General features: G+C 44.1%; 1 protein-coding gene across 2 annotated transcripts; it reads left to right on the forward strand.

Annotated features, from left to right (window-relative positions):
- The first annotated feature begins 1,727 nt into the window (after positions 1-1,727).
- Positions 1,728-11,355, forward strand: MRPL19 (mitochondrial ribosomal protein L19). Of its 2 annotated transcripts, none has more exons than XM_087823660.1 (6): positions 1,728-1,853; positions 2,040-2,157; positions 4,933-5,051; positions 5,267-5,401; positions 7,772-7,953; positions 11,272-11,355. In XM_087823660.1, the coding sequence occupies exons 1-6, from the start codon at positions 1,751-1,753 to the stop codon at positions 11,338-11,340; spliced, it is 726 nt and encodes a 241-aa protein (XP_087679786.1). In that variant the 5' UTR covers positions 1,728-1,750; the 3' UTR covers positions 11,341-11,355. The 2 variants fall into 2 exon arrangements, with proteins under 2 accessions (XP_087679786.1, XP_087679785.1); XM_087823659.1 differs by lacking the exon at positions 11,272-11,355 and adding an exon at positions 8,075-8,479.
- The last annotated feature ends 3,048 nt before the right edge of the window (positions 11,356-14,403 follow it).

Here is a 14,403-nt window from a genome sequence, read left to right on the forward strand (position 1 = left end):
TGTTTGGTGAAATGCCTCCAGGCCCTGCTTTTCCTTCACTCTGAACTCTAAGGCAAGTTCAGAGCGACTGGGCAGCTGCCGGGTGAGCAGGAATTCAGGAGAAAATGAGACAAGATTCTTCAGGCTTATTCTTCCAGTCTTGTCAAACTTTACAAAACCCATCCTCCTTAGAAAGGTGGGGCGGCAAGGGCGCCTGGGATTGTGCACCAGTCCTGCCCTCCTCCTGTGAAGGCCTGTGCCCTATTTCTCTGTCCCTGGCCCCTAGGACCAGTCCTGGAAGGAGCGGTGACCAAGCTGCTCTGGGCACAGTTAGTCCAGAGACCCCCTCACCGCTGCCAGGCACAAAGATCTTTGTCTCTCCTCTATTTTTTCTCTTAAGGGCTTGACGTCTACTTTTTCGATGGGGCAGAAAAAGCCTAAAATTTTGCTAACCTAAAATTTTGGTTGTGTGACTCCTTGTTATTCTAAGATGCATTCTTATCTCATCAAGGAAGTTGGAGTTAAACTAGAAGACCCTGTCTCTCCGCAAACTACCCTGAATTTTGTCTTTAAAACGTGGCCCTGTTTCTCAGGCTGATGCCAGAGTTCATGTGCCCGCAGGAAGGCAAAGGGGAGAGTGGGGGGTGGGGGGGTGAGGGGGGAGCCTGCAGAGGTTGGTTGCTTTTTGAGAACTTGATTTTTTATCCCACAGAAAACTATGGGACTCTTTAAACTGGGAGAAGACAAGAAAAAGTAGACGTTAAGCCCTTAAGAGAAAAACAGAGGAGAGACAAAGAGCATCGTGCCTGGCAGCGGTGAGGGGCTTTCTGCACGAACGAGGCGTGTGTGCCACGCCGTCCCGGCTGCTGTGAGGCCCGGCGGGGCTGCGGGGGGCTGGGGGCAGGGCCCAGCGCGACGGCAGCTGCTGAGGACAGGTGACCGTGACCTACAGCTGAGGACGGGCGACCAGGGAGTACAGGGGTTTTGGAGAGTTCGGCGGCACCGGCTGCAGTTCTCAGAACTTCCTCTAGGCGGGGCAGGGAGCCGGCAGGGACGGCGCGGAGGTCTCGCGAGAAGCGGCCGGTGGGGCGCTGCAGCCGCGCCTGCAGACGGAGGTCCTGCGGCGGCGAAGGTCGGGAGGGGAAGGCGATGCATTCTGCACGCACCGGCAGGGGTTCGGGAGTTCGGGGAAGTCGCTGCAACTGAAATGACCGAAAGGTGATAAAGTAAATCACGCCGCTCTGAGTGTGAAACCCTCGCAGGGGCTCTCTCACCCTTGCTGAGCGTACAAAGTCCAAATTTCTTAACAAGACTTACAATTCATTTACCTTTTCTGAATTCATCGATGCCACCTATCCCCACCCAAACTCAATTGTAGCTCCTCACAGGGGCGATGCTCTCTGCCGCCTCAGGGACTTTGCGCCCCCTGTCCTGTCAGGGCGTTTTATTCCCCTTGCGTTCCGCAGAGTGAAAGCCAGAGAAGGTAATGGGACCACGTGGGGGGCACAAGTGTGGTGGTGGAGGTAGGCACTCATCCAATAATTACCCAGGTAACTACAAGTTAAGTTAAACAGGAAAGTTGCAAATGCTGTAAGAGCTGCTGACAGAAGGTACCTAGGAAGGACGCGAGCCCATAACGGGGTTTTGACATAGTGGAAAAAAAAAAAGACTTGGCTATTTTGTCCCCTAGCAGGTGCCATAGTGCCGTAGCAGGTCGTGACCTCGCCGCACTGATTACTGGGAGTTGTAGTCTCTACGGGAGCGAGCAGGCATGGCGGCCTCCGTTGCAGGGAGCCGTGGAGCCGCCGTGGGCCTGACCCGGAGCGTGGGAGCCGCCAGGGCGCTGCTCCCTGCGCCGGCCTCTGTCGCCTGCTGTAAGTGGACGAGGCTTAAGGGCCAGGAGCACAAGGGGCGCAGGGCCAGGCTAGGGGTAGGCGAGCCTGGAAATCTGGGGCGACCTTGGCGGAGGTCCCTCGCGGGACCGCGAGCCGGGGGAGATGGCAGCGTTCCCCGGAGCTCGGGGCCCGAGCAGTCTTGAACCCCGCTTTCTGTCTCCTCAGGGGCCAGCGCGGGGCCGGGCCGGCCGCAGAGCACGGGGCCTTCCCAGCCCGGCGCGTTCCAGCCGCCGCCGAAACCCGTCATCGTGGACAAGCGCCGGCCGCCGCGCCCGGAGACCCGGTGAGGCCCGACGCGGGCGCCGCTCCGCCCGCTGGTCCGCGCGCGCGAACCGCGGTCCTCGCTGTGGATCTCGGCCTCAAAGCGGGGGCGGGACCCCCTGCGGGAGCTCGGGTGCCGACCGGCGCAGGCCGGTCTCCCTCGCCGCCAGGCCGGGCTGAACTTTCCCTGCAGCCTTGTTAAATCAGAGCTCCGAGCAGGGATTCCCCGATCTGAAGCTCTCTGCGCGGGCATTTGGCCTGCATCAGGAGCTCTTCCCCGAAGCGTGCCTTGTGCTACCCGTCACGGCCAGGAGCCGATCTTTCCTGCTGGGTGGAAATGGATCCGCCAGGACTCGCGCGCTTGGGCCTCTCCGCTCGCTGTGTTTTCGTGTCCTGGCAAATGCAGCACAGTGGTAAAAATTCCTGCCAGTGGGGTTTGAAATTGGCTCTTCAAAACACATTCATATGTAAAGTATAAAAAAATGTTTAGGCGAAATTCTCCACTTTGACAGATCAATCAAACCTAGCTTTCCCAATAGCTCTACAAGCTGAAGGGCCGTAGGTAACTTGAGAGGTACAGGTAAATTTAGATGACTTAGGAATTTCAGAAAGTGTTTCTTGAGACCTGATTAAAAAGCCAGTTTGGGGGTCGGTCGGGTGGAAACTTGGTGTGATTTCTAGGCTTTCTGAAGGGGGTTTAGGTTGTTGACTGGATTATCTGCATGCATGTATGCGTGTTTAATGTTTCCAATATTCCGTGGTTCTGAGTTGACATAAAGTTGAACTTATGAGACTTGGAAATTGAGAAAAGACTTCCTTATACAACTTTTTTTTTAAGATATAAAAGGAATATCTCCTATAAATCTCAGCGCTTAATGTAATTCAGCTAAATGGAATGTAAATCGTGTAACTACCTCGGAAAACAATTTAACACAATTTAGTAAGTTTGAGGTTGTGTATACTTTTCCAAGGGTATAAAACTTAAAGAAAGTAACAAGTACAAGAAATGTCAAGAACGCACACAAAAGTATTGTTTGTCACAAACAAAAATTAAGAAGCAGCCTAGATATCCATCAGTGGGTGGACTATTATACAGCAGTGAAAAATGAATGAACTAGAGCAGTATGGATGAACTTCACAACTATGTGTGAAAAAAGCAACCTGTAGAAGAATTGATAATGATAGCTTTTTTTTTTTTTTTTTTACATTACCCAGACATGCATGCATATGTAAAGTATAAAAAAATGTATAGGCGAAATTCTCCACTTTCACAGATCAATCAAACCTAGCTTTCCGAATAGCTCTACAAGCTGACTCTGTGTGCCTCCTCATATGGCAAAATAAGATCACATCATCACCCCTGTAATATTTTTACCAAAAATATCTAAGCTTGGTCTAGTCACATGGAAACAATGAAGAAATCCAGATTCCAGGGACAGTCTATCAGACATTGTCTCTTCAAAAAAGTCAGTGTTATAAAAATACAAAGATGGGAAATAGTTCTAGTTTAAGAGACAGGAGATTAACAACCAGATACAATGTGTAAAGCTTGATAATAGCTTGGATTGGACAACAGTTATAAGAGACCTTTTCCAGGACAGTTAGGTACATTTAAATATGAACTATATATTAGATTAATTATTGAATTTTGAAATTGTTAGGTGTCATAAAAGAATTGTGATAAGTGTAGGAGAATGTTCTTATTCTTAGCAGAATAAATACTTTACCTTCTAAGGTATTGAGGGATGAAATGCCTTGCTTGTCATTTTCAAGTGGCTCAGGAAAAAAAATTATAGTATATATAAAGCAAATACGGTAAAATGTTGGCAGTAGGTGAAACTAGGTGAATTATTATTTGGGTCTTCATTGTATTACTATTTCAACTTTTGGTAGGTTTTAAAATTTTCAAAGTAGGAAATTCAGAAAAAGGAAGAAATTCATAGGAGTAATCATCACCAAATTTAGTTAATTACATCATAGTAATATAGGGGTAGGGAGGGGTGCACAGGGTCTTCAGCCGTATTAATAATTTCTTTCTTGAGATGGGTGATAGAGGCACAAGTTTGCATTGTAATGTCATTTATACTTTTAAAGTCAGTTTGCAATTGATGATTTATATGTTTATATCTTTTCCAAAGTAATTTGTTATAACATGTGCGCCTCAACATGAGGCCTGTGGTCATGGTCATGGGCTTTGGAGTCTGACAGACATTGAAATCTTGACTTGATAAGTTTATAGCTAATATAATAACAGGTTATCCTCTCCAAGCATCATTTCCTTCATCTACGAAAAGGAGATAATGACACCAAATCCACCTGGTGGTTGTAAGGATTAATTTATGCTATAGATTTTTTTTTTTAATATATCTTTATTGATTTCAGAGAGAGGAAGGGAGAGGGAGAGCGAGATAGAAACATCAATAATGAGTCATTGATCAGCTGCCTCCAGCACGCCCCCTTCTGGGGATCGAGCCCGCCACCCGGGCATGTGCCCTGACCAGGAATTGAACCCCAATCTCCTGGATCCTAGGCCAGTGCTCAGCTGCTGAGCCACGCCAGGCTGGGCGCTGTAGATATTTAATAAAACTTTCAACACAGTGCCAGGTGAGTACTCAGGATTATTAGCTGTTTTCATAAGCACTGACAATAATTTTAGAAAGAAGATTGGTTTTTCTTATTTAGAGAAGAAAGAATAAAACACTTCAAAATCATAATCTTTCTCTCTTTTTTTTAAAGAAAGCAACATTTTCTTTTTTTCATGGTCTTTCAAGTTTGCTTCTAATTTTTTTTTCTACAGGTTCTTGAGTCCTGAATTCATTCCTCCAAGAGGAAGAACAAATCCTCTGAAATTTCATATAGAAAGAAAAGATATGTTAGAACGGAGAAAAGTGCTCCACATTCCAGAGTTCTATGTTGGTCAGTAAGAGCTGGATGCTATTATTATTATTAGTGGCTGGAGGGTTAGTTTTCTTGGCACAGAGAAGATTGTTTTTCGTATATCTGGGTTTTGCCCATATGAGGTACTTATTTCTAATATTATACTAAAACCTTTAGGAAGTTCTGAAGTTAACTAGAAATGCTATCGTATGTTTCTGCGTCCTATGTAAAAAAGTTCACTTTTGAATTCGTAGGAAGTATTCTTCGTGTTACTACGGCCGACCCATATGCCAATGGGAAAACCAGCCAGTTTCTGGGGATTTGCATCCAGAGATCAGGATCAGGACTTGGAGCTACTTTTACCCTTAGGAATACTATTGAAGGCCAAGGTAGGCTCCATTGCATTTTTTTAATTTTCTGGAAAATGTCATCTCAGGGTTCTGTTTTGTTTTCTGCACTCTGGGATAAGACATCTATAACTTAAAAGTGCAAGGGGGCTCCAAGGGATGACATGGACCCTGTGGTCCAGGAATGGTATGAAAATTGAGGTACAGCTGATGCTTTGCTTTCTCTGGAAGGCTTCTTGTATTACAGGGGACAACAGCCATTAGAAGCAGACTTTCCAAACTGTGGCAGCATCACAGGAGGAGCCAGGTGACTGAAGCAGTGTGGGACGTTCATTTTAGGAGCAAATAACACTTGAGAAAATTATAAACATAATGATGTTCTTATGCGTTACTTTCTCCTAAAATGAATGGGCCAATTTTTATTACAGGATCAGTTTTAAGAGTCACCACAGCATCAGTTTTAAGAATAACAGATATTTTTTAAAAAGGCAAAATTAGATTTGCTATGCCTAATAAGGCAGAGGAACAGGTGGTAAAATGTTAGAAAGATTATGAACCAGAATGGCAGGAACAATAAAGTTTTCATACTTAATGTTGTGTACTTCATGGTCTCCAGCAGCGAAGTGTTATTCAAAAGAAGTTGAACATAGGTGAGCAGTTCGTTGCCTTTTATCCTGTGATGACCTGGGGTGCTGTGCTTGCAGGAGCTCAGCAGGAATTGATTGATTACAGAAACTTGTGCTTCCAGGCAGGTCCTATGCTTAGAGAAGCCTTGTCATAGAAAGATATGAGCACGAGCGTGAGTCAGACAGTCCTGTGTTTGATTTTCTGCTTTAAAACTGAGATACAGTAATAGTTTCTCCCTCCCAGGGTTGTGGTCAGGTGATTGTGATGTGGTACATGGAGTGCTGGACATTGTACTGAAAAGTGTTAGCTCCTTCTCGTTATTCCTTACAGTACATTTTGACTGTCACCTGCCTGTGCCTTCCTTATCCATGTTCCCTTTTTTGGTGCTTCTTTCTAGTCTGGTAGCTTTAAATACCACCCATATGATGACCATTCCCAAACATATATCCGTTTGGATAGCTTATAAGTATAAAGCAAATTCAGAGCAGAACTCTTTTAAATTTCCCTTCACAATGTGTTCTTTTTATGTTATTTTTCTATTTCCATAAATGGTAGCACTCCCCACCCATTTACTTAAACCAAACATAAGAGTTGTTTTTCATTCTCTTTCACACACCCAGTCATTCATCATGTTTTTATGGCTCAGTCTCCAAAAAGTATATTCCAGTTTTGTCTATTTCTCCATCTCCACTACTACTCCCATCCTTGCCACTACTTTCTCCTGCTCCCAACTCTGAAGTATCGCTGGATTAACTCCTGGCTCACCAAGTTACTATGCTCCAGACAAATGGGCTTTTTCTGGTTTTTGAAACATGGCAAGTTTGTTAAGACCCCAGGGCCTTTGCATTTCCCATTCTTTCTGCCTGGAGCATTCTTGCCCTCTGTAATATCAGTTTAAATGTTATCTTTTCAGAGAGATTTTCCCTGACTGTACTCTTTGACGCTGGCACCTCTCCCATCAAAATGTCATCACCCTGTGTTGTTTTCAGTATATGAAGTTACTTTGTTGGTTTGTTTATTTATTATGTGTCATCCACTAGAATGTAAGCTTTATGAGAGAAGAATCTTACCTACTTGGGTATTGCTGTAGACACAGCTCCTAAATCAGTGCCTGAACCAGAATAGTTGCACAGTAAATATTGGATCAAATCCTGGTATTAAAGGTTACATGTTAACATAGATCATACATTTTACTATTTATATCTCTCTTGGGATTATTCCAGGAAACCTCAGAATACACTCTTGCCCTTAGTATTTGATGATACAGATGATGTATGTTAAACTATTACTTGTCCTTAGCTTGTTTCCTGTGGAAGGCTCCAGAGTGTTAAAAAACCTAGGCCATCCTTAAGAGGGCTTCTAAACCCAAGTTAGAACTTAAAAATGTCCTCTTTTTTGAATCATTAATCCCGTTGCTCTTCATGTAGAGGATAGAGCTTTATTTAGGTAATTGAGAAATAAACTGCATGATGGTGATGAATTGGCTCCATTTTCTCCAACTAAGTTAATACTATCAGAATTGAAGAGGTACTGACTCAGTTTATTTATAGAAGATATTCTTTTGACTTTTTCGCTCTAATTCATGTTTTATTTTTTGATCTATGTGGACTTCAGTTTATTTTTAAATTTTTCAATCATCTTTATTTTAAAGATTCAAATTTATGACACATTTCCTATGTGCAAAACCCTATGCTAGTTCCTTTACGAAATAGCTTTCACTGTAGTGGGAGGCTCATGCAGGAATCTGGATTTAGATTGTAAGGATATGTTTCCTTCTCTTCGTAGGTGTTGAGATTTGCTTTGAACTTTATAATCCCAGAATCCAGGAGATCCAAGTGGTCAAACTAGAGAAGCGGCTGGATGACAGCCTGCTATACTTACGAGATGCCCTTCCTGAGTACAGCACTTTTGATATGAACATGAAGCCAGTACTACAGGAATCTAGCCAAGAAGTTCCTGTTAATCAGGTATGAGTTGTACAGTTGGAACTAGAAGTTCAAGTATAAAATAAGTCATCTTAATGAAAACTTTTAGAAGTCTGCTTATGACTCTCAGCCTAATTTATTCCTTTTTTAAAATCTTCCGTAGCTGAAAGTAAAAATGAAGCCTAAACCCTGGTCCAAACGCTGGGAGCGTCCAAAATTTAATATTAAAGGAATCAGATTTGATCTTTGTTTAACTGAAGAGCAAATGAAAGAAGCTCAGAAGTGGAGTCAGCCGTGGCTTGAGTTTGACATGATGAGGGAATATGACACCTCAAAAATTGAAGCTGCTATATGGGAAGAAATTGAGGCATCGAAAAAGTCTTGATCTGAAAATGTCTTTAGCTCCTTGCAGAAGATATACTGACGCTCTGGATTTTTTAAGAGACCAATTTAATTTCATATATAAGGACATAGTCATTAAATCAACTAAGCATTCATTATTTTTTAGTACTGTTTTAAAAAAAATAAAATTAGCACATCAGTTTATTACTTTAAAAAGAGAAATATACATTGCAAGTGGTTCAGTGTCTCTTCTGTTACTGGAGGCAAAGCTACAGTAGAGTCAAACTATTACAGAATCCTCTTATATAAGCCTGAAATCTGAACAGGGATGTAGGTACACAGCCCTGAGCAGCTGGATCAACCTCATCAAGCAGGCACAGCCCACCCTACACCTCCAGTCTAGTGCCAGGGTGACACAGAATGTCTTATCTCAGTTGGGTTGGGTGTCACTGAAGTTTCCCATTCCCAGTCACCTAGTACCCAGCCGTCCTTCCAGTGAAGGACATGGAGCAGGGGCAAAGGCCAGTGGCTGGACAAGACAGGTGGCACTGTGGCAGGACATAGTCACCTCGGGAGGCACTGGGGGCAGAGAACAGGGTGGGAGAGAAGGTATCTGACCCCAACTCACCTGGGCCTTCCAAACCTCTCCTCCCCACTCACAAATCCCCCTGAACCAGTCCCCCGAGGCCAGACCAGGAGACCACAGCTTTAGGGGCTCTGGCTTCACAGTCATTGCCAGGTCTCCGTGTCCATTACCTTTGGAGAAGACCTGTCAGTTTCTAAAACCTAAACCAGACCATGTCTCTTCCTTGCTTAAAATGCTTCCAGAGCTTTCCATGGGGTAGTCTACTGTAAGTAGACCCCAGAACCCTGAATGAGCTGGCAGCTGAGGGCCACCTCTCAGCAGCCCTGAACCCAACGCTGTGTTAGGTCGGGGCGATGAACACTTTCATCAAAACCATCAATAAACTTATTTTGCGATCCTCATGCCCCATTTTAAAGGCAGGGAATATGTAATGCATTTTGGAAGGATGTGGAGATCTTGGTAGCAGATGTCAAGAGAAGCAGGACAGTGCAGTGGTTCAGACCTGGGTCCTGGAGCCAGACTGCGTTTCAGTCTTGGAGTCCCCATGCTGTGTGGCCTTGGACAAGTTACTTAACCTCCCTGTGCCTCGGTTCCCTTACATACAAAATAGGGCTAAGCCTCTACCTCACAGGATTGTTGTGAGGATTAATGGGTGCTTTGAAATGCTTAGAAGAATGTTTGGCACCTGGTAAACTAGTGTGAAGTATTAATAAAATTTATGTATTTATTAAATTAATAGATACAAACAGACTTGACTTCCTAAGCTGTATTTGATTGCATCCAGCCCTAAGCTTGTCCCCACCCTGTGACACACTGCTTCTCCCCATGTGAATGCATACCCCACCCCCACCACTCTGATTCTGGAAAGGAAGCCTTGAGCACTGCTTCTGTTGGACACACATCTGCAAGCTTGATCTTTCCCCTCCCTAATGCACAACCAGGCTCACACATTGGCCTTTCCATCTCTTGTGTTACTTTCACACATTTGGTCTTTAAACGAAGATCAAGTTCACTGCTCATTAGTCAACAGGAAGAGCGTGGAACCCATTCCTGAACGCCCTGCTATCACAATGCGGTTATCACAATGACACCCATGCGCTCTCCTTCACTAACCCATAGATGGCACCATTTCCTCTGGGCACAGAGGGACTTTCAGTGACTTAGAGTAATGTGTTTACTATGTGTGTGTGAATCAACCTCCTTGGAATGCTGTCGGACTGGGCGATTGTTATAGTAGAATCCTGGTCTTCCAGGGACTCCAGACCCCTCAATAAATGGAGCTAGTAATCCCAGCAATCTCATCTCTGTCCCTTACTCCCTAGGCCAGGGCTCATGAGACCTCAGTAAATGTATAAAGTTGCCAGCTTCTTCCAATAGAGAGAGAGGTGATGGCTTCACGGAAGGCAGACAATGGGGGCCTTGTCCCTAAGGAACTGACACAATCAGTCTTGGTCTTCAGGACTTAAGCAGAGTGGAGGTGGCCTCTCTCCCACCAGCTGGTGACTGTTAAATACACCACGCCCTGACTAGTTCCGTCCTGAGAGTCTATAACCTCTAGAAATGCCAGGGTTCCCTGTTACGAGGAGACCTCGGAAACAGGAGTCAGGCAGTAGTGGGGCTCCATGTGTCCCCCTCCACCACGGCTGTTCTTGCCAAGGTTATGGTGAAATGACCCTTTTGTTTCTGTGTCCCAAAATTCATTTGTTGAAATGCTGTGGGATGGTATTAGGAATGGGACCTTTGGGTGGTGTCGAGGTCATCAAGGAGGAGTCCTTATGAATGAGATTGTTACTCTTAAAAGAAGAAACAGGAGACATGGTTTCCCTCTCCACCATGTGAACACACACACACACACACACAGACACACACACACACACACACACAGAGATGGCTTTCACACACACACACACACACACACACAGAGATGGCTTTCACACACACACACACACACACACACACACACACACACACACACACACACACACACACACACACAGATGGCTTTCTCTCAACCAGGAAGAGGGCCTTAGCCAGAGAGAGAGCCCCACCATGCTGATACCCTGACCCCCGACTTCCAGCCTCCAGAGCTGTGAGAAATAAATGTTTGTTGGGGTGGGCTGTTATAGTAGCCCAAACTAAGACAGTTTCCCAATTCAACACCTGAAGGCCTTCACTGGGCAGCTTCTACTGTGAAATGAGTAATAACTCCCTCTCCTTTCTTTAGAAAACTCTCTTAAAGCCAATGAGATGACAGATGACAAAAAGAACTTTAAAATATCTTGGTGATGTCCTACAGAGCAAAAAACAAATTTTACACTTTTTTAAAAAGATAACTCCTACCATACTCTGTTGAGTTGTCATATAATTGAGGAAAACTCATTTTAGTGATGTAGGTAAAAATCAGAACCTATCCAGCCCCTCCCTACTTTAAGGTATTCCCCACAAATATGAAGAAGATGGGTGGGAACCCCAGAGATCTCAGGAGGAAGAGTGGCCACTGACACCGAGAAGAGGCACAGGAGAGGGATGCCCCATTGAGGTAGGTCTCATTTTTCTTTTTTTATATTGGACTCTTTGTGTAGGCTCAGGACTGGACTTGTGGCGAGGGAAGAAGCCTGATTTATTTCCGCTTTATTGTAACTAGGCAACCATAGCAAGTACTTTACAAATTGTTTCAATTGGATGAAACCACTTTGGAATTAATCATAAGAAAAATCTTGGAAAAGATACAGAAGGTAAATCTAGTTTTCTGCTTGTTGTTATGAAGCATGGTGCTTACTTTTTAAGAATTAACTTGATAATAGTTTGGTGTGGAGGGTGTCTTCAGATGATACTTAGGAGGGTGGTGAATACATTCAAGAGTAACTTTCTTTTTGCTCACCTCAGCGCACATGAAAAATGACATTTTTAGAGCATTTCTACCAGTGAAGAATTTAAGGAAGTGAGAATCATGTTTTACAATAGGAGGAGCCTTGAATGTATTTTAAAAGGTGAAAAATTGAAAAACTCAGGATTTACTTCTTAATGGATGAATAATATTCCACCGTGTGTGTGTGTGTGTGCGCGTATACCACAATTTCTTTACCCATTCATCTGTTGATGGGCACTTAGGCTTGTCTCCATGTCTCGGCTGTTGTAAATAATGCTGCTATAATCTTTTGACATGGGGGCGCAGATAATCCTTTGACAGTGTTTTGTTTCCTCAGATATATATACCCTGAAGTGGAAATGCTGGCTCCTATGGTAGTTCTATTTTTAATTTTTTGAGTCGCCTCCATACTGTTTTCCATAGTGGCTATAATGATTTACAGTCCCTCCAACAGTGCAGATGGGTTCCCTTTTCTGCCGGCATTTGTTCTCTCTCATCTTTTTGATGACAGCCATTCTCACGGGTGTGAGGTGATACTGGGGTTTTGATTTGCATTTCCCTGATGATTAGGGATGTTGAGCACATTTTCATGTACCTGTTGGCCATTCCTATATCTTCTTTGGAAAAATATCTATTCATGACCTTTGCCCATTTTTAAATTGGATTGTATGTTGTTTGCTATTGAGTTATACGAGTTCTTTCTCAATTTTGTGGCCTGAAATATGGCCTGTTCTAGAGAATAGTCTTATGTGCTTGAGAATACTTATTCTGCTGCTGTTGTATAGAGTGTTTTGTATATGTCTATTAGGTCCATGTGGTCTCTAGTGTTCAAATCCACTCTCATTGATTCTTTGTCTGAATGATCTATCTGTTGTTGAGAGTTGGGTATTAAATCCTCAACTTTTATTGTATTGCTGCTTATTTCTCCTTTTAGCTGTTAGTTTTTGCTCTAAATATTTAGGTGCTCTGATGTTGGGTGCATAAATATTTATAATTATTATATCTTGATGGATGGAGCCCTTTATCATTATATAATGGCCTTCTTTGTCTCTTATCATTTTTAAAGTTCATTTACTCCTATTTTTTTTTGTTACCATCTGCTTGATCCCACAACCTTTTGGTGTACTGGACAATGCTCCAACAAACTGAGCCACCTGGCAAGGTATCTTTTTAAAATTTTTATAAAAATAGATTTGAGCCAGAGGATATGCCTGGAAGCAAATCTCAACAGACTAAGAAAAACACCTCGAGTATGTGTGTCTTGAAGGCTAAAGCGAGTCTCTTGTAGGCAGCATATTGTGGGATTTTTTTTTTTAATACCCATTTATTTTACGTCTTTCAATGTATAATTTAACTTACTTATGTTTAAAGTAATTATTGATAGCGAAGGACTTACTAGGGCCCTTTTGTTAATTGTGTTCTGTTTTGTAGATACATTGTTCTTTGCTTTTTATCCTGTTTTTTTTTGTGTATTTTGCTCTTTTGGTATCAGCGTGCTTTGACTTTTTTAATCATGTTCTTCTGTGTAGTTACTACAGGTTTTCCCCCTGTAGTTATGAGGCTTACATAAAATTTCTTAAAATTGTAACAGCCTATTTCAAACTGATAACTTTGATAGCATTCCTCAGATTTAGACTTTACTTCTCTCTCTCTCACATTTTAGGTTATTAATGCTATATTTTACATAATTTTTATATTGTGTGTCCAATAACAGACTATTGTAGTGATGGTTATTTGTACTACATTTGTGTTTTAAGTTTTAAACTAGAGCTGTAAGTGAATTACATACCACCTTTTCCATATTTCAGGATTTGATTATATATTTATCATTACCAGCGAGGTTTTATGATGTTAGTGCCCTTTGCAACTTGAACTTCCTTTAGCACTTACCGTAAGGCCTGCGGAGTCCCCACGGGAGTGCCTGGGCTGTGCAGCTTTGCAGGTGCTCCCAGCCGGGGTCTCGGTCAGGTGGGCCTGGAGCTACACTTAGCGGTGGGCTGGACCGTGAATCAGCAACGCTGCGGGCCGGGGGGAGAGCCAGCCCCAGGCGCCCTCGCAGGTGCTCCTGGTCGGCTTCCTGGCCACGGGGCAGGAGCGCCCTCAGCTGTGCGTGGGTTAGAAACTAGCCCTGCTCGCGGGGCCCGAGGGAACCGGCTCCAAGCCTGGGGAGGCTGTTTGTTTCTGGTCTTGACTCAAGCCTGCACCCCGAATTCCCTGAACAGTGCCACTGGCTTTGCTCTGCGGGCAGTCACTCCGCCTGCCGTCCTCTGCCCACCGTTTCCGTGCTCTTCAGCTTCCAGGTATTCCAACAAGGTGCTCCCAGGGCAGTGGGACTGGAGGGGGACTCCCAAGAAGTGACCGACAATGGGGGGGAGCCGGAGGCCCCCATGGCTTCTCTCTTTGCACTGGAGGAAGTGTGGGCCCAGGGCAGAACTCTTGGTTCGGTGCTGCCCTGGCTGAGGGAGGGACATGAGGGCGGTGTGTAGCTGCTCCTCTCTCCCCCCAACACAGTCTGTCTTGGTCTCTGTGCGGGGTGTGCTTCAGCTTCACCCCCATGTTCTAGGATTTTCTCCGCGATGTCTTGTTCACGAATAGTTTAGTTGTTCTTGTGAGCAGAGCAAAGTCTGCAATGTCTCCATTTTGGTGACTTCCTGCCATTTTAAAGTTGCCTTTTTCTTGATTGCTTGGTTGCTAT

This window comes from Miniopterus natalensis, chromosome 13 (assembly GCF_054644295.1).
Source record: "Miniopterus natalensis isolate mMinNat1 chromosome 13, mMinNat1.hap1, whole genome shotgun sequence".
NCBI classification, from domain to species: Eukaryota; Metazoa; Chordata; class Mammalia; order Chiroptera; family Miniopteridae; genus Miniopterus; species Miniopterus natalensis.